This window comes from Bombina bombina, chromosome 1 (assembly GCF_027579735.1).
Source record: "Bombina bombina isolate aBomBom1 chromosome 1, aBomBom1.pri, whole genome shotgun sequence".
In the NCBI taxonomy this organism is placed as follows: Eukaryota; Metazoa; Chordata; class Amphibia; order Anura; family Bombinatoridae; genus Bombina; species Bombina bombina.
In genome coordinates, this window is record NC_069499.1 from 271057670 (window position 1) to 271085080 (window position 27411).

Sequence of the window (27411 nt, forward strand, 5' to 3'; positions counted from 1 at the left end):
GCTCAGGTTATCATTGTTTTTCATGTTCAACTAAGCATTCGAGAGGACCTGTGGGTCCGTGAGGTGGGAAGGATTGTTTCAGTCTTTATAGCCTTCAGTCATAGATGACCGGGCAGGGGAGTTTTTCCGCTGCGTCACTCTGACATCTGATTTCATCAGATCTTAGTTTCCTCCCCCATGTGGAGGGGCCTAATGCCCCTTACCGCTATTGAGCGGTTTGGCCTTAATTTTTTAGGTCTCTGGATGTGTCCTTTTGGGCTTGATCCAACAGCTTGTACAGGATAGCTGTCTAGCATGCGGAAGGTTTGCAGTTTGAAACCTGTAGAGCTCGACACCTTGCAGGTGTACGCGTAGCTGTTTCTAGTATATCTAGATGCAGCTCTTACTCTTGACTGAGTTATAAAGAGGCCTTTGGGTCTTCTTCCATTGCCTCCGGGGGAGTGGATCTCCTTTTAGGGATCTGCGTTTCTGGGTGATGGTTGTTCGCTGCGGGGACTTTTGTTTAGCTCTGGGTTTTCCGGAGCTGGATAGGCTTTGTGCCTTCTCTTCCTTGTGTCCTCTGCTTGTGCGGAGGTGTTAGGGAGACTAGTCCTTTTAGTAGAATTTTTTGGACCTCAAGGTATCCCTTGGCTGTCCTGAGGCTCTGAGAAGTATCTTCATTCGACTTCTAGCCTTGCTTCTTGAAGCATTGAGCTTTAGCTAGGGGTGGTTCCTTCCTTTGGTCGAAGCTTTCGAGTTCTTCTCGCTATCCATATTCTCTGGATATGCATCCATACCCTTGTGTCTGGCTTTTTGGCCGGTTGGGGTGTTTAGTTCTGGGGTAACGTTTGCCTGAACTATTAGGTGCCCGGACCTGTTTTTCTTCCTGAGACTTCCGGTTGCTGATGCTTTGCTTGGCCTTTTTCCTCACCCAGTCTTGGGTGGTTTTGGAATCTTCGAACTCAGGGCTGGTCGGGGTGTTACATGGTATTGGGAACTTGGGCTATGTCCTTGCTTTCTACCTCACCTGGGGTCTTGCTGGCTCCAAGCAGACTTGTTGGGCCTTTATTTTGATAGATCCTTAGGTCTATGGCCTTGTTGTCAGTTTCAGAGTCGGGTTGTACTTGTGCTCTGTGGGGATGGCTGTGCTATCCTTACGCTTATTCCTGTACCTGTTTCGGGATTCTTTTGTTTCCCTGTCTTGGATCCTGGAGGCTGGGTTGGTCCAGCTAAGTGTGGCTCTGCAGGTCAGGGTGGCCGAGCGGTCTAAGGAACTGCGTTTGCTCAGTCTCCTCTGGATGTGTGAGCTTGTTGAGTCTATCCGGTTAGCTTAGTCTGCTAGGGTATAGATTTTCCTTTCAACTTGCTCCATTGATTAGAAGAGGGTTTACTCTTCCTTCAGGTTCTGAGAGTGTACTCTCCTTCTCGGGGGACCTCGATTAAGGTTTTTGTGTTCCCCTTTTCAGGGACCTGTATGTAGGTCCGGCGACTTAGGTTGCCTGGAACGTGCCCTCTGTATGGGGGTTGCTTTTGTGGTCTGTTTCTTGCTTGACTGCTTCTTCTTCCTTGCATGTACCCTCTGTGTTGTCCTGTTGTGGACTATGTGTTCTCAAACTTGGGGTTTTTCACCTGGGTGTATTCCACACTTTTTCATGGTTGAATACCTTGGTATTCTATGGCCAGACTCTAGGAGGACTTTGCCTCTTCCAATGCATTCCGTGCTTGCAGGATATTGGGGAGACGTCTGTTCTGTCTTTGTGCCCGGTCTTATCCCGGGTTTCGCTTGGTATAGGCGTGGCCTCCTTTCCTTGTTTGGGTCCCTTTGGGTCTCTGTGAGCTATGCTCACTCATAGAGGTGTTCCTTTTTGTATTAGGGGACATTTCAGTTTCCTTGGTTCTCCTTTGCCTTGTTCCCTTGGGGGTTTCGGCTGGTGTCTCCTTCATATGTGGAAATGAGTGGTGGGGGACCGTTTGTTGGGTGACGGTGTCTCCTGGAGGACTGTTGGCTCAGTTGAGTTCCATTTGCGGTCTCTAGTTTGGCTTCTGGACTAACTGCGAGCGAGTGTCACTGGGGCTTTTCCTCTTAAAATTTTCCCAGCTTCAGACGAAGCAGGGTTTTTTTTATTGGGTAGAGGTTCAGGCCTGTTGCCCTCAGTATGGGCCGCCTATTGTACCCTCCCGTCTTGGCATTCAGTGTCCTCTATAGCTTGGGTATTGTTTTCCCAAAAGTAATAAATGCAGATGTGGACTCTTTCCATTTAAGAAGAAAAACATAAATTATGCTTACCCTGTTCCTTTTCTTCTGATGGAAAGAGTCCACAGTTCCCCACCCGTAATTTTATGTGGGGCGTCCTTATATTCTTCTGGCACCTTTGACCCTGATATTTTTTCTACTGCTCCTTGTTCCTTGGCAGAATGACTGGGGGATGAGGGGAGTGGGGGGGGGGGGGGAGTGTTTGGCTGGGTTGTCTTTGCCTCCTCCTGGTGGCCAGGTTCTTGTTTCCCAAAAGTAATGAATGCAGCTGTGGACTCTTTCCATCAGAAGAAAAGGAAATTATCAGGTAAGCATAATTTATGTTTTAATAACTAATGCAGTTGATGGCTAGAGCTGTACAGTTTAATAAGCAGTGTATCATATATGTGGGATTATTGTGTTGGTTTAAGAGGCTGTTAAACAATGCTGCCATTTATACACAATACACATTAGTGGTTCACAAAGCAAAACCCACCTCCCTAGAATAACTTGAAATATATTGTAAAGTCTCAGCATAGAGTGCTTACTAAGTGATTATTCCAAGTTAGTATCCAAGATAGAAAACTTAAAGGAACTCTTCAAATTTAGTGGAGCATCAAGTTATTCATAAGAAAATACTATTTTATAAATTTGGCTAATGATGCTCAGATATCAATGTATAAATGGACAACACAGTAGATCTATAGTGCATGGTAAAAACGGTACTATAAATAGCCATCTCTTGCAGTCCCAGTAACATCAATCTGCTGTTCTTACCCAGTGTTCTCCCCAAGACCTTTTGATGGCCAGACCAAATCAATGATTAAATCAATTCATGTTAAACGATGCAATTAATCTGCACTTTGGATAACATGAAGTAGCAAAACGTTCTAATATTGCATTGTATTGCACTTCCCCCACCAGCTGTGGACAACACTTCTTACCCTCGTCTTCACTCATCACCTCCACTTTATTTTCCTCATTCCCAGAAGGTGTTTTTGTGCTGATGGCTTCTTCTCTAACAGGAGCATCTAAACTGAGCAGAAAGTCCAATTCCTCATCCAGTGTTGGTAGAGGAGCATCTTGTGAGACTTTTGCAGGTACAAGGCTCTCAGATGGTCCAGTGGCTGGCAGTTTATTAAGAGTGGGAGGCAGACTTTTAATGTCCATTGGTTTGTACTGAGGAAGCTCTTGAGGCAATTCTTCCTGAGAAATTAAATAGAACAAAGGTACAGATTAAATTCAAGAGGAAGAAATAAACTCATAAAGGGACAGTATAGACACATTTTATAACTGCATGTAATAGACACTACTATAAAGAAGAATATGCACAGATACTGATATAAAAATCCAGTAGAAAACCTTACTTAGATGATTAGCACTGTTGACAAGGTTTGTTTGGGACACCCGCTGAAAGGGGCTGGGTAAACAAAAAGAGCAGACCCCCCCCCCTCTTTCCCTGCATATGAAAAGACAGATAACATAAACAGGAGCTGGCAGTAGTCTGTAAATGCGTATATACATCTGGCACTCTGGGGCTCGGTTAGGAGTCTGACAATCAGCACAATGTTATTAAAAAATAAGCAAAACTATACATTGTTACAAAAACACTCCCAGGTGGGCTATATAAATGGATCATCTACAAAACATTTATGCAAAGAAAAATCTAGTGTACAATGTCCCTTTAAGGGGTAAAATCAGTCTCTGAGTTACCTTAATAATCTAAAATGACAGAGGGACACAAATGTTTTAATTTTCTGACTGTGGTTATGTGGTATTCTGCTTTTGTTATTATTAACATGTATTTGTAGAGCACCAACAGATTCTGCTGCACTATAAACATAGTTGGTATACAGGATAACATTTATAGGGATCAAATGGGTAGAGGGCCCTGCTGAGAGTTGAACTGTTGTAGTCGGCTCTTATGAAAGTGATCTGCAAACAGCTGGGCTCATAGGCTTACATTCTAAAAGGTTAGCAGTGGAGTTAGGAAAGGTTAGTGTAGGTTGTATGCATCCCTGAACAGTAGAGTCTTTAGGGAGAGCTTGAAGCTGTAAAAACTAGGGGAGAGTCTTGTGAAGTGAGGCAGAGAGTTCTACAAGATGGGAGCCAGTCTGGAGAAGTCCTGTAAACAGGAATGTGAGGAAGTAATAAGAGAGGAGGAGATCGTGAGCAGAGTAAAGGGGACGGGAGGGAGAGTATCTGGAGACAGGGTCTGAAATGTAGGGGGGAGCAGTGCAGTTGAGGGCTTTGTATGTCAGAGTGAGAATTTTGTGTTTAATCCTGGAGGTAATGGAAGCCAGTGAAGGGTAAGGAAGATGAGCCTGGTAGAGGCATTCATTATAAATTATAAAGGAGCAAGGAGGCAGCTAGGTAGACCAGAGAGGACAGAGTTGCAGTAGTCGAGACGGAAAAGAATGAGTGGATTAAAATCTTACTTGTATCTTTTGTAAGGAAATGTCTAATTTTAGAGATGTTTTTAAGGTGGAAGCGGCAGGCTTTAGCCAACGACTGAATGTGAGGAGTGAAGGAAAGGTCTGAGTCAAGTGTGACCCCCAAGACATTGGGCATGCGGGGTAGGGGTAATGATAAATATATATATTTGACCAAAAAATCATCAGATATATGAAATAATTAATAAATAGAATATATGCTATGTGAAGTACATTGTAATATGAGATATTAATATTTCATGTCAGCTTAGTGCACTTGAGAAAATGGGAGAACATGCTAACGCGATTGCGATATTGTAACTTAGGCGCCTGGTTAGTGGGCGACTGAAAACTTTTTACTTTCAACTTAAAATACGCACAGTATCTGAGTAGTATGTGCACAAAAACGAAGTTGAGAGCAGTTAGTGCGGGCGCGATAAATGGCTCTCCAATCATAATTTAGCCCTTTATGGTCAGTGGAAAGTGCAAACCTTTCAACTGTTTAACAAACCCCTTTTGTTTGAGGGACGTGATCTGCCTTTAATGGGGCACAAACTGTATATTGTAAGCTTCCTGGTTCTGTCAATTTCAGAGAAACTGTTTTACAAGGTTTGCAATTAAACAGGTTGCCAAAATGACACCTTTTCTCTTACAAGGATAATACAATATATAACAATTAGATCATTATTATTATTCCTTTGTGACAACATATTCTGCACCACTAAACATTGTGGCTAACTATAAAAAGGTGGGTTACAGAGCATATTTATGGGGGTAACAAACCTACATTTATAGATGAAAAATACATCATCTTTAACTCTATGATTTTCAAAATTATATGTTTAGCAAATATCATTCTGTTATTGTTTAAAAAGATAGAGAATTCCTTTATTTACCATTCCCCAGTTTTGCATAACCAACACAGTTATAGAGATACTTTTTACCTTGCATTTCAGGCAATTATTGCTGACTCTTAAATAACTTCACGTGCGTGAGCACGTTTTCTATATGAAACATATGAACTAACGCTTTCTAGCTGTGAAAAACGGTTAAATGCATTCATATAAGAGGCAGCCTTCAAGGGGTTAGAAATTAGCATTAGCTTTCAACTAAGAATACCAAGAGAACAAAGCAAATTTGATGATAAAAGTAAATTAGAAAGTTGTTTAAAATTACATGCCCTATCTGAATCATGAAAATTTAATTTGGACTTTACTATCCCTTTAATAGGTAAATCCATGGGTAGATTGTATTCTAGTTTAAAGCTCTATAAAAGTGCAAAAACAAAATGCTCTAAAGTTTTAGATCCATTTATTATAGTACAATAGCTTACATATGGCATTTATTATAGTACAATAGCTTACATATAACATTTATTATATCATAGCTTACATACAACATTTATTATAGTATCATAGCTAACATATAACATTTATTATAGTACAATAGCTTACATATAACATTTATTATAGTACAATAGCTAACATATAACATTTATTATAGTACAATAGCTTACATATGACATGTATTATAGTACAATAGCTTACATATAACTTTTATTATAGTACAATAGCTTACATATAACATTTATTATAGTATCATAGCTAACATATAACATTTATTATAGTATCATAGCTAACATAACATTTATTATAGTACAATAGCTTACATATAACATTTATTATAGTACAATAGCTAACATATAACATTTATTATAGTACAATAGCTTACATATAACATTTATTATAGTACAATAGCTTACATATGACATTTATTATAGTATCATAGCTAACATATAACATTTATTATAGTATCATAGCTAACATATAACATTTATTATAGTACAGTAGCTTACATATGACATGTATTATAGTACAATAGCTTACATATAACATTTATTATAGTACAATAGCTTACATATAACATTTATTATAGTACAATAGCTAACATATAACATTTATTATAGTACAGTAGCTTACATATGACATTTATTATAGTACAATAGCTTACATATAACATTTATTATAGTACAATAGCTTACATATAACATTTATTATAATATCATAGCTTACATATGATATGTATTATAGTACAATAGCTTACATGTAACATATTATAATATCATAGCTTACATATGATATTTATTATAGTACAATAGCTTACATATGACATTTATTATAGTACAATAGCTTACATATGATATTTATTATAGTACAATAGCTTACATATGACATTTATTATAATATAGCTTACATATGACATTTATTATAGTATCATAGCTTACATATAACATTTATTATATAGTACAATGGCTTACATATAACATTTATTATACTATAGCTTACATATGATATTTATTATAGTACAATAGCTTACATATGACATTTATTGACATTTATTATAGTACAATAGCTTACATATGATATTTATTATAGTACAATAGCTTACATATGACATTTATTATAATATCATAGCTTACATATGACATTTATTATAGTATCATAGCTTACATATAACATTTATTATATAGTACAATAGCTTTCATATAACATTTATTATACTATAGCTTACATATATTTATTATAGTACAATAGCTTACATATGACATAATATCATAGCTTACATATGACATTTATTATAGTACAATAGAAACATAGAATTTGACAGTAGATAAGAACCAAAAAGGCCCATCAAGTCTACCCATATTACATGTTACATTTTCCTTAGTATAGCCTTATTCATGTCCCAGGCGTTTTTAAATTCCTTACAGTCTTTGTGTTTACCACCTCAAATGGAAGTTTATTCCATGAATCCACCACCCTTTCTGTAAAAAAATGCTTCCTCAAATTAATTACAATAGCTTACATATGACATTTATTATAGAATCATAGCGTACATATAACATTTATTATAGTACAATAGCTTACATATGACATTTATTATAGTACAATAGTTTACATATAACATTTATTATAATATCATAGCTTACATGTGACATTTATTATAGTACAATAGCTTACATATGACATTTATTATAGAATCATAGCTTACATATAACATTTATTATAGTACAATAGCTTACATATGACATTTATTATAGTACAATAGCTTACATATAACATTTATTATAATATCATAGCTTACATGTGACATTTATTATAGTACAATAGCTTACATATGACATTTATTATAGTACAATAGCTTACATATGACATTTATTATAGTATAGCTTACATATGACATTAATTATAGAACAATAGCTTACATATGGCATTTATTATAGTACAATAGCTTACATATGACATTTATTATAGTATAGCTTACATATGACATTTATTATAGTATCATAGCTTACATGACATTTATTATAGTACAATAGCTTACATGACATTTATTATAGAATCATATCTTACATAAAACATTTATTATAGTACAATAGCTTACAGAGATATGCAGAGAGGGATCTCTTAAAGGATATTAGGCTTGGGGAAGGTTTGAAAGTGTGCGGGAGGTCGTTCCATAATTGTGGTGCTCTGTAGGAAAAGGAGGATCAAGCTGATTTCTTTTTGTATTGAGGCAAGCTAAATAATGTGCTGGTACTGGATCGGAGGATATAGGAGGGGGAAATAGCCGGGGAGAGCATTCGGCTCAGGTAGGGTGGGAGCTTCCCAGAAAGACTCTTAAACACAAGGCAGGAAAGATGGAGGGTGTGTCTGGATTCCAGCGACAGCCAGTTTAGTTCTTTTAGCATGTCACAATGATGGGTCCTGTAGTTATATTGTAGCACAAAGCGGCAGAACGAGTTATACAATGTATTAAGTTTATCAAGGTGAATTTGCGGTGCAGGTGCATATACTACATCCCCATAATCAATGATTGGCATCAGCATTTGCTGTACAATCTTTTCCTTTACTGTAGGGCTGAGGCAGGATTTGTTTCTGTACAGGGCACCTAGTTTTGGATAAAGTTTGGATGCAAGTTTTTCTATGTGGAGGCCAAAAAGATAGATTGGGGTCTAACAACATACCCAAGAATTTGAAAGAGTGGACTGCGATCAGTGTGCAATTGGATTTTGTTTTGATGCATAGATAGGAATTTTGTAATTTGTGTAATTTAGGTCCCGTTCCAAAGATCATTGTGACAGTTTTGTCAGTGTTTAGGAAGAGTTTGTTTTTTGAGATCCACTTCTGTGAACTGGTCTTGGAGCACTGCTTCAAGCTGCGGCAGATTGGAATTGTTTGCATAGATTATCGTGTCATCTGTGTACATGTGTACAATTGAGGATTTGCAGACATTAGGCAGATCATGTATAAATAATGTGAATAGTAGGGGGCCAGAATGGAACCTTGGGGAACACCACACGTGACTGGGAGAGGGAGGGAGTCGCTGTCAGAAATAGAGACATATTGTGATTGATCAGATACATATGATCGAAACCAAGTTAGCGGACGATCAGAAAATCAGAGTTTTTTAGTTTGAGCAGTAGTATGTCGTGGTCTACTGTGTCAAAGGCCTTTGCAAAATCAAGGAAAATAGCTCCAGTTAGGTCTCCTTGTTCCATGCCAGTTTGGATGTCGCTGCAAACTTTTAGGAGGGCAGTTGTAGTGGAGTGATTTGGGGTGAAAACCTGATTGATCAGAGGTCAGATAGTTAGATTGTTGGTAATACTCACATAGGTGCGTATGGACGCATTTTTCAAAGATTTTTGACAATACTGAGAGCAATGATATAGGCCGATAGTTAGAAACCAAGATTAACTCCCCACTTTAATGGATAGGCACTACTCTTGCAGTTTTCCAAAGTTTGGGTATGTATCAAGACACCAAGGATTCGTTAATTAGGGTTGTGACAGGTTTAGCAATTGCCGGCGCAACAGCATTGCTGGGATTTGATCAGGTCCAGACTGTTTTTTCATTTTTAGATTATTAAGGTGTTTCTTAATGACATTTATGGGTACAGGTCTAAAATTGAACTTCTCTATATTGGGTCTTTGCTGATTTAGTGGGGCCTGATCCACATTTGTAGTTTCAGGATGCGTGTCATTTATTAGTTTGTCATCAGGGTGGTGGAGCATCTGACAAAATAACTTTAAAGGCATTTGCTACTTCTAAGGGGAGTTGCAGGGTTTGGTTGACCACATTGACAGTGGAGGGTTGGGAGTGGATTGGTGGATTTAGTTATTTATGAGTTTCCAAAATTTTCTAGGGTTTGATATGTTATTGTTCAGATTTTCACAGAAATATTGAGCCTTGGCCAATTTTGTTTGTTTAGTGCATATATTTCGCCATTGTCTATATACACAGTGATCGTTCATAGAGCCTGTATGCTTGAACTTTGACCACAATGAATTTCGAAACTGGTACATTTGAATGAGGTCAGCTGTGATCCAATTCAAGTGTGCTCCTTTTACTCTCACCTTACGCAGCAGGGCATGTAAATTCCAAACTTGTAGGAGTTCAGACTGAAAGAATTAGACTGCAGAGTTTAAATGTGGAATTAGGTTTAATCTGTGCCAGGGGAGGTTCTTGATGTCATTTAGAAATTATTGAAGATTACATTTTTTGAAGGACCTGGTGATTTTAACCTTGGGAGAGGATTTAGATGTCTTGCGCATGCAGTACACTAAGCAGTGGTCACTAAAATTGTTAGGGAGAACACCTGCCTCCTGGATTCGGTCGGGAGAAGTGGAGAGAATCCAGTCGAGCAGGGTGTGATTATGGCTTTTAATGTTTATACAAGTTGAGGAGGAGATTAATTGCGTTAGCTGCAAATATTTAAACAGCTAGCAACAACTATTATTTTTTGGATTCAGCCAATCAATATTAAAATTTAACACCACTATTAACACCAAAATTTCACTTTTTGGGTTTTGAGCTATGCTTTCACTAAGGAGATGTGCTATGTCAGAAAGGGAATGCACAGGGGAGATAGGTGGGCAGTAGATTCCTGCAACAATGATTAATTTGCTCCACAGGATCTCAATTGTGCCAGAAAGGAAATTAAAGGTGGCAGGAGAGCTAGATTTTTGTAAGGGGGTATACTTTGTGGAATTGTCAACATAAATTACAATGCCACCTCCTCTCTTTGCTCTATCATTTCTATGGCATGAATACCCATGTATTGCAATGGCAGAGTCAGGTATTTTTCCGGTTAGCCACGCTTCAGAGATCCCAATGATTTTGGGCTTGTATTATAAACACCATGCTTGCAGTGCATCAATTTTTGGTAGTAAGCTGCGGATATTACAGTGCACAAAGGAGAGGCCTTTTTTAGCTGGAAGGCTAGGAATGGAATTTGTTGGTAAACCAGGGTTAGACTCTACATCATTTGCAAGGACAAGTAACATTAGGAATTTGGAAATAATTTTTGTTTGGCCATATAGTGAATGTGATACTTTATAATTTTGTGAGGTGGGGGTAGGAGGGTTATTTTTTATAACCCTCCATCAGCACTCAGCTCAACAGATAAGTTACAGCAACAGAGCAGGCCATGGTGTATGGTAATTTGTTTTCCAATTAGAGGTGTGTGCTTATGGCGGTAGTGATGTGAACAAAATTGGAGTGAGAAAAGTGTTATCATGAATAACAGTATGATCATATTTGGATTCATGTTAGTGGTAAGGTGTGTAGATGAAAATAAAACAAAACAAAAAAATATTATAGTACAATAGCTTACATATGACATTTATTATAATACAATAACTTACATATGACATTTATTATAGTATCATAGCTTATATATGACATATCTATTATAGTACAATAACTTACATATGACATTTATTATAGTATCATAGACTACATATGGTATTTATTTTAGTATCATAGCTTACATGTGACATATTTATTATAGTACAATAGCTTACATATAACATTTATTTTAGTATCATAGCTTAGATATGACATTTACTATAGAACAATAGTTTACATATGACATATTTATTATAGTATCATAGCTTACATATGACATATTTATCATAGTATAATAGCTTACATATGAAATTTATTATAGTATAGTTTACATATGACATTTATTATAGTATCATAGCTTACATATGACATATTTATTATAGTACAATAGCTTACATATGGCATTTATTATAGTATAATAGCTTACACATTATTATGGTATAGCTTTCATATGATATTTATTTTAGTATCATAGCTTACATATGAAATATTTATTATAGTACAATAACTTATGACATTTATTATAGTATCATAGCTTACATATGACATGTATTATAGCACAATAACTTACATATGACATTTATTATAGTATCATAGCCAGGGATAGGCACAGACAAAGGCTGTGGGGGACATTTTCTAAAGTAAAGACCATAGTGAAGGACACCAAGGTACATTTGAAATTAAAAACATTATTTTATAGTTCTTGGTGTTATTATAATGATGCAGATACCACTGATCCTATAACCAGCCCTCCTCTGGCTATATCCATGAGCCAGTGTCACTACTGGGTCATTGAGGCCCATTTATCAACCTCCGAATGGAGATTGAAGTGCCGTGTTTCTGGCGAGTCACCATAAACAGCAGTTATGAAGCTGTTGGGTGCTATTATACTGATGCAGATACCACTGACCCTATAATAACCAGCCTTTGTCTGGCTATACCCATGAGCCAGTGTCACTACTGTGTCATTAAATAGCGCAGGGTGTTATTATACTGATGCAGATACCACTGACCCCATAACCAGCCCTCCTCTAGCTATACCCATGTGCCAGTGTCACTACTGTGTCTTTGTATAGAGCTGGGTGTTATTATACAGATGCAGATACCACTGACCCTATAATAACCATCCCTTGTCTGGCTATACCCATGAGCCAGTGTCACTACTGTGTCTTTGTATAGTGCTGGGTGTTATTATACTGATGCAGATACCACTGACCCCATAACCAGCCCTCCTCTAGCTATACCCATGTGCCAGTGTCACTACTGTGTCTTTGTATAGAGCTGGGTGTTATTATACAGATGCAGATACCACTGACCCTATAATAACCATCCCTTGTCTGGCTATACCCATGAGCCAGTGTCACTACTGTGTCTTTGTATAGAGCTGGGTGTTATTATACAGATGCAGATACACATCCAGTATTTCACTCAGGCTTTTTTTATTCCATAACTTATCACCCAATATCGCTAGCAGTCTCTTGACAAGCCACTAACTTTATTTACACTACATTTTTTTTTAATTCCTATAATTTAATCAGAAAGAAAAGATAAACTAAGGTTGTGGAGGACACTGCAAGGGCTAGTCACGGACACCAGTGTCCGTGTATGGACACCTTGCCTATCCCTGATCATAGCTTACATATGACATATTTATTATAGTACAATAGCTTACATATGACATTTATTTACATTTATTATAGTACAATAGCTTATATATGATATTTATTATAGTATCATAGCTTACATATGACATTTATTATAGTACCATAGCTTACATATGACATATTTATTATAGTATCATAGCTTACATATGACATATTTATTATAGTATCATAGCTTACATATGACATATTTATTATAGTATCATAGCTTACATATGACATTTATTATAGTACAATAGCTTACATATGACATTTATTATAGTATCATAGCTTACATATGACATATTTATTATAGTATCATAGCTTACATATGACATTTATTATAGTATCATAGATTACATATGATATTTATTATAGTACAATAGCTTACATGACATTTATTATAGTATAGCTTACATATGATCTTTATTATAGTACAATAGCTTACATATGCCATTTATTATAGTATCATAGCTTACATATGCCATTTATTATAGTATCATAGCTTAAATATGCTATTTATTATAGTATAATAGCTTACATATAACATATAATATCATAGCTTATATATGAATTTTTTTTTATAGTAGCTTACATATGACATTTATTATAGTACCAGTTAATAAGCCTGCCCAGAGGGCAGTCTATGTTTTGAAAATACAACCCCTAAGCTATAAAAAATAAAAATACTGAAAAAAATAAACAAAGCTATCAAAAATAATAAAATTAAACCTAAACTAATACTGTTTAAATCAGCAAATAAGATTTCAGTAGCTCTCATTCTATTGGCTGATTTTGAAAATTTCAGCCAATAGAAATTCAAGGTACCCCAATAAATATGGGGTACCTTGAATTCAAACTTCAGTGTGTGGCGGACGATCGCATGAAGAGGAACCTCCCAGCCTTCACCGAGGCCTGCCGGCGCCGAGGAGCACCACTGCCACCGATGACCACTGTTGCTGAAGATGATGGACCCGCCTGGAAGAAGACCTCCGCCTGACTTCTGAAACCATGAGTACCTATTTGGGGCTTTAGTGTTAGGTTGTTTTTTTTTTAAAAATTGGGTGTTCTTTTTTTTTTTAGATTAGGGTTTTAAGGGCAATGCCTATACAAAAGCCCCTTTAGGGGCAATGGGTAGTTTAGGTTTATTAGTGTTAGTTTTTTTTTTTTTTTGGGGGGGGGGGGGGGGTTGGTGGGGGGGGGGTTTACTGTTAGGGGGGACTTGGTTTATTTGTAATGCAAAAGAGCTGTTAAACTTAGGCCAATGCCCTACAAAAAGCCCTTTTAAGGGCTATTGGTAGTTTAGCATTAGATTAGGGGGTGTTTTAATTTTGGAGGGACTTTTTTTATTTCCATAGGGCTTAGGTTTATTTTATTTTTATTTTGGATAGTGTTGTTTATTATTTTGTTGTAATGTTAGCGTTTTTTTTTCCTGTAATTAGATTAATGTAATTAAAAAATGTTGTATTTTTATTGTAATGTAGTAATTTACTTTTATTGTAATTAAGGGGTTAATTTAGGGGGTGTTAGGTTAAGGGGCTAAGTTATTAAATTAGTTTTTTGCGTTGTGGGGGTTGGCGGTGTAGGAGTTAATAGGTAAATTAGGTTTAATGCATTGTGGGGGGTTGGGGGTTTAGGGTTTTATAGATGTATTAGATGGTTTGCGATGTTGGGGTTTGCGGATTTAGGGGTTAATAATTTTATTAGGTAGTTGTTTTTTCTTAATACTTCGTACTGGTGGTTAGTTTTTTTAAAAAAACATAATTTATGTAAGAACTTACCTGATAAATTCATTTCTTTCATATTAGCAAGAGTCCATGAGCTAGTGACGTATGGGATATACATTCCTACCAGGAGGGGCAAAGTTTCCCAAACCTTAAAATGCCTATAAATACAGCCCTCACCACACCCACAATTCAGTTTAACGAATAGCCAAGAAGTGGGGTGATAAGAAAGGAGCGAAAGCATCAAAAAATAAGGAATTGGAATAATTGTGCTTTATACAAAAAAATCATAACCACCACAAAAAAGGGTGGGCCTCATGGACTCTTGCTAATATTAAAGAAATGAATTTATCAGGTAAGTTCTTACATAAATTATGTTTTCTTTCATGTAATTAGCAAGAGTCCATGAGCTAGTGACGTATGGGATAGTAGATACCCAAGATGTGGAACTTCCACGCAAGAGTCACTAGAGAGGGAGGGATAAAATAAAGACAGCCAATTCTGCTGAAAAATTAATCCACTACCCAAATCAAAAAAGTTTAAATTTTTATAATGAAAAAAACTGAAATTATAAGCAGAAGAATCAAACTGAAACAGCTGCCTGAAGTACCATTCTACCAAAACTGCTTCTAAAGAAGAGAAAACATCAAAATGGTAGAACATAGTAAAAGTATGCAAAAAAGACCAAGTCATTGCTTTGCAAATCTGATCAACAGAAGCTTCATTCTTAAAAAGCCCAGGAAGTAGAAACTTACCTAGTAGAATGAGCCGTAATCCTCCGAGGCGGGAATCCACCCGACTCCAATAAGCATGATGAATCAAAAGTTTAAGCAAGATGCCAAATAAATGGCAGAAGCCTTTTGACCTCTATGACTAAAAATCAAGCGTTCAATCTCCATTCCTTCAAATTTAATGATTTGAGATTCTGATGGAAAAAATGGACCTTGAGAAAGAAGGTCTGGTTTAAACGGAAATGTCCAATGTTGGCAACTGGCCATCCGAATGAGATCCGCATACCAAAACCTGAGAGGCCATGCTGGAGCCACCAGCAGAACAAAAAAATACTCCATAAGAATTTTGGAAATAACTTTGGAAGAAGAACAGGAGGCGGAAAGAAATAGGCAAAAAGATCATTTCAAAGAAATGTCAATGCACACACTACTTCCGCCTGAGGATCCCCGGACCTGAATAGGCCCCTGGGAAGTTCTTTATTCAGATGAAATGCCAACAGATCTATTTCTAGAAATGCTCACATCTGAAAAATTGAAAAACATATCTGGGTATGAGAGACCATTCTCCCGGATGTAAAGCTTGATTAACAGAGATAATCCGCTTCCCAAATATCTATACCTGGGAAAAAAACCCACAGAATTTAGATAAGAGCTGGATTTAGCCCAAGCTAATATCCGAGACACTTCTGTCACAGCCTAAGGACTGATAGTCCCACCCTAATGATTGACATACACCATAGTTGTGATATTGTTTGAAAAACAATAAATGTCTCTTCTTCAAAAAGAAACTAACTGAAAGACTCTGAGAATGCACGGAGTTCTAAAATATCAAATGGTAATCTCGCCTCCTGAGATTTCCAAACCCCTTGTGCTGACAGAGATCCTCAGACAGCCTCCCAACAAAAAAGACTCACATCTTGTAGAGATCATGGTCCAGGTTGAAAGAAACGAAGAGACCTGTAGAACTAAATGATGGTGATCTTAACCACCAAATCAAGATAGATAAATATTAGGATTCGGAAATTTAAAATGTGAAATCCTAGAATCCCTGCACCATAATTCAGCATAAAAAACTGAAAAGGTTATTTCTATTGAAAATGAGCAAAGGGAATTGAATCCAATGCTGTGGCCATAAGACCTAAAACTTCTATGCATATATAGCAACTGAAGGAAATAATAAAGACTAAAGGTACCGACAGACGGAACCCAATAAAATTGTCCCTTGTCTGATAGAGACAAAGACAGTGACACAAACTATCTGGAAACCTAAAAAACGTGACCCTTGTGTGAGGAATCAAGAGCTTTTGAAAAAAAGATCCTCTAACTATGTCCTGGAAGAACAAAGTGAATCATATGAGATTCCGCATCCTCAGAAAATAATCTGAATGAAAACAGAAAAATGAAAATATGCATTTATTGTATCTAATGAAAACAAATAATGCTATCACTGACCAAAAAAAGGCAGAATAGTTTGAATAAAACTCCAAAACCCAGTTCCTAAAAATGGAACTGGAAGAAATACCCCAGAAGATTCCAGGTCTGAGCAGCACTTGAACCTCACGGGTGATCAGCCATGCTTCAACAGTACCCAAAATATATAGGACCGAAACACACTTAAAGAAAGTGTTAGCCTTACTGGAATAGCTGGAATATAATAGAGAAAAAAGACTTCTCACAGACGGTTTATTCTGAACTTATTCTGTACCCAAAATCAAGAAATTTGGACCGAATAGAACCAAATAAATTTCAAAAAAGTCTTAAGCTGCCCCTTACCAGCCGAGCTGGAATACGGCACATACATCGCAATTTTAGGGAGCTGATTTTGAACTGAAAAAATTTCCAATTAAAACATGTTACTTGGGAAAGAATTCAGGAATTCGTTCCTTAATAAGAACAACCAAACTAATATAAGCTTAAAGTTATAGTCTTAGAACTCAATCTTGAAGCCCAGAGTAACAGTTAAGAATTGAATCCAATTATAAAACAAATAATTGATTTTCTTAGAACAAAAAGAAATATGGATTTTTAGAAATCACAAAATTCTTCTAGCTAAAACAGCTAAAGACATAGATTAAACCTCATTTGCGAAAATATTCAATAAAATGAAGACACAAATGAAATTATTAGCATGATAGTCCAGTTAAAGGACCAGTTAACACACTGGACTTGCATAATCAATAAATGCAAAACAACAAGACAAATGCAACAGCACCTAGTCTAGTAAATTTTGTCCCTTTAACAATGCTAAAATAAATCATAATCTGATACTTGATCTTAAAGGAAACAGAAAAAATGAAGCAATTGCAACATCATCCAAATAAATCACAGGTCCAAGAAAAGTACCTGAAACTAAACAATTTTCCATAAATAAGATACAACCATCTAAAGGAAAATAAATACTATTTTGCTATAGAAACAATAGCATAATTAGTAGGAGTAGAGATAGCCCAAATAAATTGGAGCACCCTCACAATTGAATTTAACTGTTGGCAAAGAATATAGTTTAAAAACTTTGAAGAAGGAATAAAAGAAAATTCTCAGCCTATTCCATTCCCTAGTATGAGGAACTGGAAAAAACCTCTGAAAACACAGAAGAATAAATAAGCAGAAATAAAATGTTGGCTAGTCTTGAAAAAGAACTAGTTACCTTAATATCTAAAATAATCAACACCTTTTCAACAAAGAACAAATGTACTTAAATAAAAAATAAAAAAGTAGATTTGTTAGTGTCAATATCTGATGAAGAAAATTCTGAATGAGAAAAAAACATCATCAGAGAAGGATAAATTAGTATGTTGTTGGTCATTTGAAACTTCAATAATTAAAAAAGAAGTTTGAAAAAAACCTAAAGATTTTATTAGAAGGCACTAAGTCAGACAAAGCCTTTAAAATAGAATCAGAAAAATATTCTTATAAATCTTCTAAGTATTTCTTGTACATAAGATGTAAAAAGAATAGCAATATATAAAGCATAAATACTAATGGATTCTGCATATAAAAGTTTAACATGAAACTTATAACAAACCATAGCTAAAGATAAACATTCATAACATTGAAAATAAATTAACTTAGCTTTGGTAGGACTGAACTCAGTCAACGGAATCCCTTAGTACATTTTGAAACAAAAACAGTGAAATCTTGCAATATGTAATAGAAAAAAAACAAAATTTAAAGCAAAATTATCAAATTCCTTAAATAACAGTTTCAGGAATGGGAAATAATGCAAAATAATAAGCTTCTAGAAACCAGAAGCAATAAAAAAGTGAGGTTTAAATAATGTGAGGAAAAAAGTGGAACAAAAAAGATGCCCACATTTTTTGGCGCCAAATACGACGCCCACATTATTGGCGCCAAATATGACGCCACATACTCTGGTGCCGAAACCGACGCCCACATTTTTTGGCGCACAAAAATGTCTGAATACGCATGCATCAGAAAATGACGTTAACAGAATACAATTTCTGGCGTCAACTATGGCGCAGGAAATGACAAATTTATGCGCCAAAAAAGTCCGCGCCAAAAAATGACGCAATAAATAGAAACATTTTCTGCCCCCGTGAGCCTAACAGCACGCAGGAAAAAATGGTCAATTGAAAATTTTTAAGGTAAAGAAAAAATAATTGAAATGCATTATCCCAAATAATGAAACTGACAGTCTGAATTTTAAAGGAATACTGATTATACTGAATCAAGGCAAATATAAGTTTATAGACATATATTTAGAACTTTACATATAAAGTGCCCAACCATAGCTTAGAGTGTAGACCATTGAATTCAAATAGGCAATACTCTCTTCACATCCCTTTGACATTCACTGCACTCTGAGAGGAAAACCGGGCTTCAGCCTGCTGCAAAGCGCATATCAACATAGAAATCTAGCACAAACTGAGAGGCGGAGCTTGGCCAAGAAGCGGATGGCCGCATAGCAGCACAGCTCCGTTACAACAGCGGGACATCTCAGCTCTTAAACAGTGATAACTGCTAATAACTGGCCGCCCATAGCAGACAAACATTAGGAGACTCAAATGTTATCAACATTTTCGCTAAACGAGCGCAGTCTAGCTCGCAACACTCAAAAAGGTATGTGAGGTGAAGAGCGCGACGCCGCCATCTTTGATTTATAATACACGCAGTAAAAGTTATGAATGAACTATACAACACCCTCAAAACTTGCTGCTCAGATCCACAACGCAGCTGAAAGAGGCGCACATGTAAGTCCACCCTCGCACAGGTCAGCCTATATTCACCTTTATTCATAAACGAGACATGCCACACAGGATAATTGATTAACTTTACAAATGCGACCAGAAGAAGCGAGAAAGCACTCACATAAGTAATGCACATACAGTATCTCGCCGCAAGTCTATCTAAAGATGCAATAACAAAACCTTAGCACATAACCTATATGAGAAAACTCGAATCAAGTCACACATCCCTAAATAAGAATACGCCCTAAAATCTGACTGTAACTTCCTCAAATTACAAACATGGCATCTAAGACTAAAAGCAAAGGGGAAAAGAATACTAAAAGCCAACCTATTAGCAACTCCCTGGTGAGTTCCTTTTTTCAAACAACCAACCCAGAACTACCAGAGCCCCCGACCACTGAGCAACAAACTACCTCTGAAATAATATCATCACCGGATTATATCATACAGCTTAAGCAGGACATCGCAAAGCTCCCATCTAAAGATGATTTTGAATCACTCAAGTCGTTAATCACCAAAGAACTGTCCTCGATGTGCAAAGATATCTCTGACATGAAAGAGAGAATAGTAGATATGGAAGAAACACAAGACTCCACTACTGAAACAGTAGGATCCCTTTATAATCATATCTCTACTCACGATTCAAAAATGGAAGCACTGGAAGAAAAACTTGAAGATTTAGAGAACAGGGGAAGAAGGAACAACTTACGCATCAGGGGTATTCCCGAATTAATAAAGGCAGCCGACTTATCGGCCTATCTACAAGGCCTCTTTCAGCACTTAATTGGAGATCCACAAGCACCGCCAATGGAAATCGAAAGAGCACACAGATCCCTTCGACCCCCCCTGCCTCCAAATGCTCCACCTAGGGACACTATCCTCAAGTTTCTTAGATTTACAGACAGAGAGACCATCTGGCAAAAAGCCAGATCCTCTCACGTGATATCTTACTTAGATCACGATCTGCAAATATACCCGGACCTGTGTCAAAGCACTATCCAGAAACGCAGGGAAGCTCGATTAATCACATCAATCCTCCAAGATAAACACATCAAATACCGCTGGGGATTCCCCTTCAGCTTAATCATACCCTATAATGGCCAAACTCTTATCTACAAAGGAATCCAGGATCTAGACAAGTTCTCCAGAGGTTTGGGGATTCCACTGAAACCACCAGGCCCACCTTCAACGTCTCATGAAAGCCCTCAGGACACCAGCCTCCAGGCACGCATGCCCAACCTGCAGAGAACAGCTTGGAGCAAAGTACAGCCGTACAAAAAAAGAAAGGACAAGCTGAATGTTTCTCCCTCCACTCTTAGAGACTGAACTGGCACAAGGACATTAAGCACCATTCATAATTGGTGAGATCCATCCATTAAAGCAATAATATGTTGTTGTTAATTTCTCACTTGTGTTGCATATTATGTTTCCTCTCATGTTCCATTTAGTTAAATGTTTACATCTTATCCAGGACTTCTCCAGTTATAACAAGTAGAGAAAACTTATACGAACTTTTCAGTTGTCATGTGACCTAGTTAGAGTTTATTTTGTTAAGTTAGAAGATGTACATTTGTAGCCTGACACATGCGTTATTTACACTGTTATTACATAATTCCCTACATAAGCCCAAACTGTTGTAGGACCTCTGATTGAAATGACTGTTATTTCAATCATATTTATGGTTTTCCACCATTTCCCTCCCCCAATTACCTATTTTTATGGTTACTTTTTGATTGTAATGATTCATACTGTTAAACTTTTGCACTTACTGTCTCCAGTTCTATATGTTGTTTAATGACTGTAACCATGGTTATGTTTATCCCTATGTCCCCCTTCCCCCCGCCTTATTCTACGCACACATCTGAAGTGCATTGTTTCAAAACGCAATTTACCTTATGTATTTTATCTCGATGTAACAGTTTTTGATCTCAATAAACTTTTGAAATTCAAAAAAAAAAAAAAAAAAAAGAAATCTAGCACAAACTTACTTCACCACCTCCACGGGAGGCAAAGTTTGTAAAACTGAATTGTGGGTTTGGTGAGGGGTGTATTTATAGGCATTTTAAGGTTTGGGAAACTTTGCCCCTCCTGGTAGGAATGTATATCCCATACGTCACTAGCTCATGGACTCTTGCTAATTACATGAAAGAAATAGTTATTAAGGGCGCTTAGGGGTTAATAATTTTATTAGGTAGTTTTTTTTCTTAATACTTGGTGCGGGCGGTTAGTTTATTTTTTTTTTAAATACTTATTGTGGGCGGTTTTTTTTTGTTTGTTTTTTTAATAGTCATTGCGTGTGATTAGTTTGTTTGTTTTTATACTTATTGCAGGCGTTTTTTTTTTTTAGTGCTCCGTTTGCCTTCACTGCAATCCTGTGGATTCCTATGAAGATGTGTGCGCAACTGGCGACACAGATGGACGCGTTACAAATGTGATTATTGTATAGATAATAGCTTACATATGACATATTTATTATAGTATAGCTTTCATATGATATTTATTTTAGTATCATAGCTTACATATGACATTTATTATAGTACAATAACTTAAATATGACATTTATTATAGTATCATAACTTACATATGATATTTATTTTAGTATTATAGCTTACATGTGACATTTATTATAGTGTCATAGCTTACATATGATATTTATAATAGTACAATAGCTTACTTATTGCATTTAGTATAGTATAATAGCTTACATATGCCATGTTTTATAGTATCATAGCTTACATATGACATATTTATTATAGTACAATAGCTTACATATGGTATATTTATTATAGTACAATAGCTTACATATGACATATTTATTATAGTACAATAGCTTACATATGACATTTATTATAGTACAATAGCTTACATATGACATGTATTATAGTACAATAGCTTACATATGACATGTATTATAGTACAATAGCTTACATATGGTATATTTATTATAGTACAATAGCTTACATATGACATATTTATTATAGTACAATAGCTTACATATGACATTTATTATAGTACAATAGCCTACATATGCCATTTATTATAGTATAATACCTTAAAATGACATATTTATTATAGTATAATAGCCTACATATGACATATTTATTATAGTTTCATAGCTTACATATGACATTTATTATAGTATCATAGCTTGCATATGACATTTAATTTAGTATCATAGCTTACATGACATTTATTATAGCACAATAGCTTACATATGACGTATTATAGTATCATAGCTTACATATGTCATTATTATAGTATCATAATTTAGTTTACATATGATAATTATAGTATCATAGCTTACATATGATATTTATTATAGTATCATAGCTTACATATGACATTTATTATAGTAGCATACCTTATATATGACATTTATTATAGTACAATAGCTTACATATGACATTTATTATAGTATCATAGCTTACATATGACATATTTATTATAGTATCATAGCTTACATATGACATTTATTATAGTACAATAGGTTACATATTACATTTATTATAGTATAATAGCTTACATATGAAAATTATTATAGTACAATAGCTTACATATGATATATTTATTATAGTAAAAATATATTTAAATCTGAGAGAGTAGAAAATATTGCTGTGTGTTAGTATTAGGTGCTACCCTTAAATTGTAATTGAAAATAGCAAAAAGAGAGAAAAATTATTAGGACATATGTAAATATCCCAAAAAAGCAAGGGAAATAATAGCACACGAAAATATATTTTTAGAAAATTCCAATTTCTTTATTCAAATATCCCACATCACAACAAAATGTCTCATTACCTATGCATACGTATGCAAACTAAAATTGCCTCTACCTATAGGATAACACATATAGAGAGATATATACAGTGTGATAATAAAGAACACTCCTATATTATGTAAAAAGGGTCAAGCAGCGGTATGTCCTGCAAATAAACATAAGAACAGCTTAACAGTCCATGTCCCCACTGTAGATGTTAAAAATGGCTCCTGAGACCATATAGTGGCAAGTCACGGAAGGTATCGGTAAAGTAAAGGACCGCAACAGTTCCTGCTGCGCACTAGGTCACACCGATACACAGCTTTATGAATATAAGGCAGAAAAAGGACAGTACTTATCTTTCGTTCTTCAAAGTAAAGTTGCGATGGAACTTTTTCCTGCTGATCCGTAATTCCTCGGCGTGTGACGTAACCCCCAGTGGGGGTGGCCAACTTGTCACTGCAGCTCCAATTGGTTCCTAACACATGAACCTGTTTCTATTGGTCCAGGAAAATCCAAAGGAGAATTAACCAGTCGCACTTCTGTATATCCTTATCAGGAAATCCAAAATAGATACCAAGCTGTATCGTTGATATAAAAAGTTCTTTGCACACCTTAGTAGTTAATCACCACCTCTGTTAGCTGTTCTCAAGCTCCACAATAGATTCACAGGCATACTTCATGCGCTATTGTTTCAGCGCAGATTCACAGTCCACAGACTTGTCCTGTTTTTTCAGAATCAGCAATAGAGGCTTATTTGTACTGGAATAAGATTTCAGCTTTTACGCATCACCAAAAAGACATCAGTAGGTTGTTAACTTATTTCTGAGGTGCTATACACATAGTGCCAACGCATGTTTCACCCCCCTCCAGAGCATGTGTCTCAGGGGTTCGTCAGGGCATTCTGAGTCCACACCGGACATCCTCTTTATAGGGCATACCTGATTATTCACAGGTGAGTCTTCAACACAGTCTTGCCTACTTTTTTCTAGAGAGCTGTATCCTGTGTATAGCCAGGAGCCCTTAAAGGGATATATACATTTAATTTCATTTAAACAATTGTTTTAGATTTCGATTTAAATTGTGCATAAACAGTTCTTAATTATAGAGCAAACTGTCTAAAGTCTAACCTTCATTCCTAGGTATCACCTTAGCTGGTACTTGCACAAAGAAGTTACTCTAAAAGAAATAACATACACCCTGTCAGAAATATTTTGCTCTCTCATAGAAAGCTTACATATTCCAATTTTTCATTTAGACTTACTGGTGATCTTGTACCCAGCCTATAGATCCATTTAGTTTCTTTTTGTAAAAGAACTTTATCATTGTTGCCTCCTCGTCCGTTCGTGATCCCTTTATCAATAATTATACATTTTAGGGAATCCACATTGCCATTATGCTTATCACAGAAATGTCTAGCAACATTTGTGTCTCTTGAGTGGAGGATGTCATCTCTGTGCTCTTGTACCCGGTCCTTCACCATCCTTTTGGTTTTACCAACGTAAAGGACCGGGCACGAGCACCGCAAGAGATAAATCACCCCCTCAGACTTGCAATTGAAAAAGAATCTTATGTCATAAACCTCATTTTCTTGAACAGAGAATTGTTTAGTGCTATCCATGTGGGCACAGTATACACAGTGCCCACATGGGTAGCTACCCTTTATTCCCTTGTCCTTACGTAGCCAGTCTGCATCAGAGAGACCTCTGACAAACTGACTTTTGACCAGCTTATCTTGCAGGCTTTGTGCCTTTCTGGCTGCCATTTGGGGTACCTCTCCTATAGTGTTTCTCACTTTTTCATCCAAAGTAAGGATGTGCCAATTCCTTTTCATAGCCAACCTGATATTATGCCATTGATCATTATACTTAGAAATAAATCTAATCTGATCTCTCTCAGTTCTTGTCTTATCTCTATATAATAGATCATCCCTTGACATTTTTCTAGCCTTCCAAAGGGATTATTTCAAACATTTATTTGAATACCCCCTTTTAAGGAATCTCTCCTTCATTAGGCGAGCATGAGTGTCAAATTTGGAAAGAGAGGAGCAGTTCCTCCTCAAACTTTTTTACAAAAAGAAACTAAATGGATCTATAGGCTGGGTACAAGATCACCAGTAGGTCTAAATGAAAAATTGGAATATGTAAGCTTTCTATAAGAGAGCAAAATATTTCTGACAGGGTTGGATTTCCTGATAAGGATATACAGAAGTGCGACTGGTTAATTCTCCTTTGGATTTTCCTGGACCAATAGAAACAGGTTCATGTGTTAGGAACCAATTGGAGCTGCAGTGACGAGTTGGCCACCCCCACTGGGGGTTACGTCACACGCCGAGGAATTACGGATCAGCAGGAAAAAGTTCCATCGCAACTTTACTTTGAAGAACGAAAGATAAGTACTGTCCTTTTTCTGCCTTATATTCATAAAGCTGTGTATCGGTGTGACCTAGTGCGCAGCAGGAACTTTACCGATACCTTCCGTGACTTGCCACTATATAGTCTCAGGAGCCATTGATTACATCTACAGTGGGGACATGGACTGTTAAGCTGTTCTTATGTTTATTTGCAGGACATACCGCTGTTAGCTTGACACCTTTTACATAATATAGGAGTGTTCTTTATTATCACACTGTATATATCTCTCTATATGTGTTATCCTATAGGTAGAGGCAATTTTAGTTTGCATACGTATGCATAGGTAATGAGACATTTTGTTAGCTTTACGTATACCTTTATTTTTAGTTGTAAGATGTCACTCTAACTGCCGCAGCCCGGTGGAATAGATTAATCACTGAATGTGATGTGGGATATTTAAATAAAGAAATTGGAATTTTCTAAAAATATATTTTCATGTGCTATTATTTGCCTTGCTTTTTGGGATATTTACATATGTCCTAATAATTTTTCTCTCTTTTTGCTATTTTCAATTATTTATTATAGTACCATAGCTTACATATGACATTTATTATAGTACAATAGGTTACATATTACATGTATTATAGTATAATAGCTTACATATGAAAATTATTATAGTACAATAGCTTACATATGCCATTTATTATAGTACAATAGCTTACATATGCCATTTATTATAGTATAATACCTTACATATGACATATTTATTATAGTATAATACCTTACATATGACAAATTTATTATAGTATAATACCTTACATATGACATATTTATTATAGTATCATAGCTTACATATGACATTTATTATAGTACAATAGCTTACATATGCCATTTATTATAGTATCATAGCTTATATTTGACATTTATTATAGAACAATAGCTTACATATGCCATTTATTATAGTATCATAGCTTACATGACATTTATTATAGTACAATAGCTTACATATGACATTTATTATAGTACAATAGCTTACATATGACATTTATTATAGTATCATAGCTTACATATGACATATTTATTATATTATCATAGCTTACATATGACATTTATTATAGTATCATAGCTTACATATGACATTTATTATAGTACAATAACTTAAATATGACATTTATTATAGTATCATAGCTTACATATGATATTTAATTTAGTATCATAGCTTACATGACATTTATTATAGTACAATAACTTACATATGACATGTATTATAGTATCATAGCTTACATATGATATTTATTATAGTACAATAGCTTACATATGTCATTTATTATAGTATCATAGCTTACATATGATAATTATAGTATCATAGCCTACATATGACATATTTATTATAGTATCATAGCTTACATATGACATTTATTATAGTACAATAGCTTACATATGACATGTATTATAGTAGCATAGCTTACATGACATTTATTATAGTACAATACCTTACATATGACATTATAGAATCATAGCTGACATATGACATTTATTATAGTACAATAGCTTACATATGACATTTATTACAGTATCATAGCTTACATATGACATATTTATTATAGTACAATAGCTTACATATGACATATTTATTATAGTATAATAGCTTACATATGATATAT

At 35.7% G+C, this 27411-nt stretch overlaps 1 protein-coding gene across 1 annotated transcript in view; it reads right to left on the reverse strand.

Annotated features, from left to right (window-relative positions):
* AVEN (apoptosis and caspase activation inhibitor) overlaps positions 1-27411 on the reverse strand; it is an 874431-nt gene that overhangs the window by 2729 nt on the left and 844291 nt on the right. The window contains exon 5 of the mRNA XM_053697981.1: positions 3157-3418. Coding sequence (XP_053553956.1) covers positions 3157-3418 — 262 coding nt within the window. The remainder of the gene's footprint in view (positions 1-3156; positions 3419-27411) is intronic.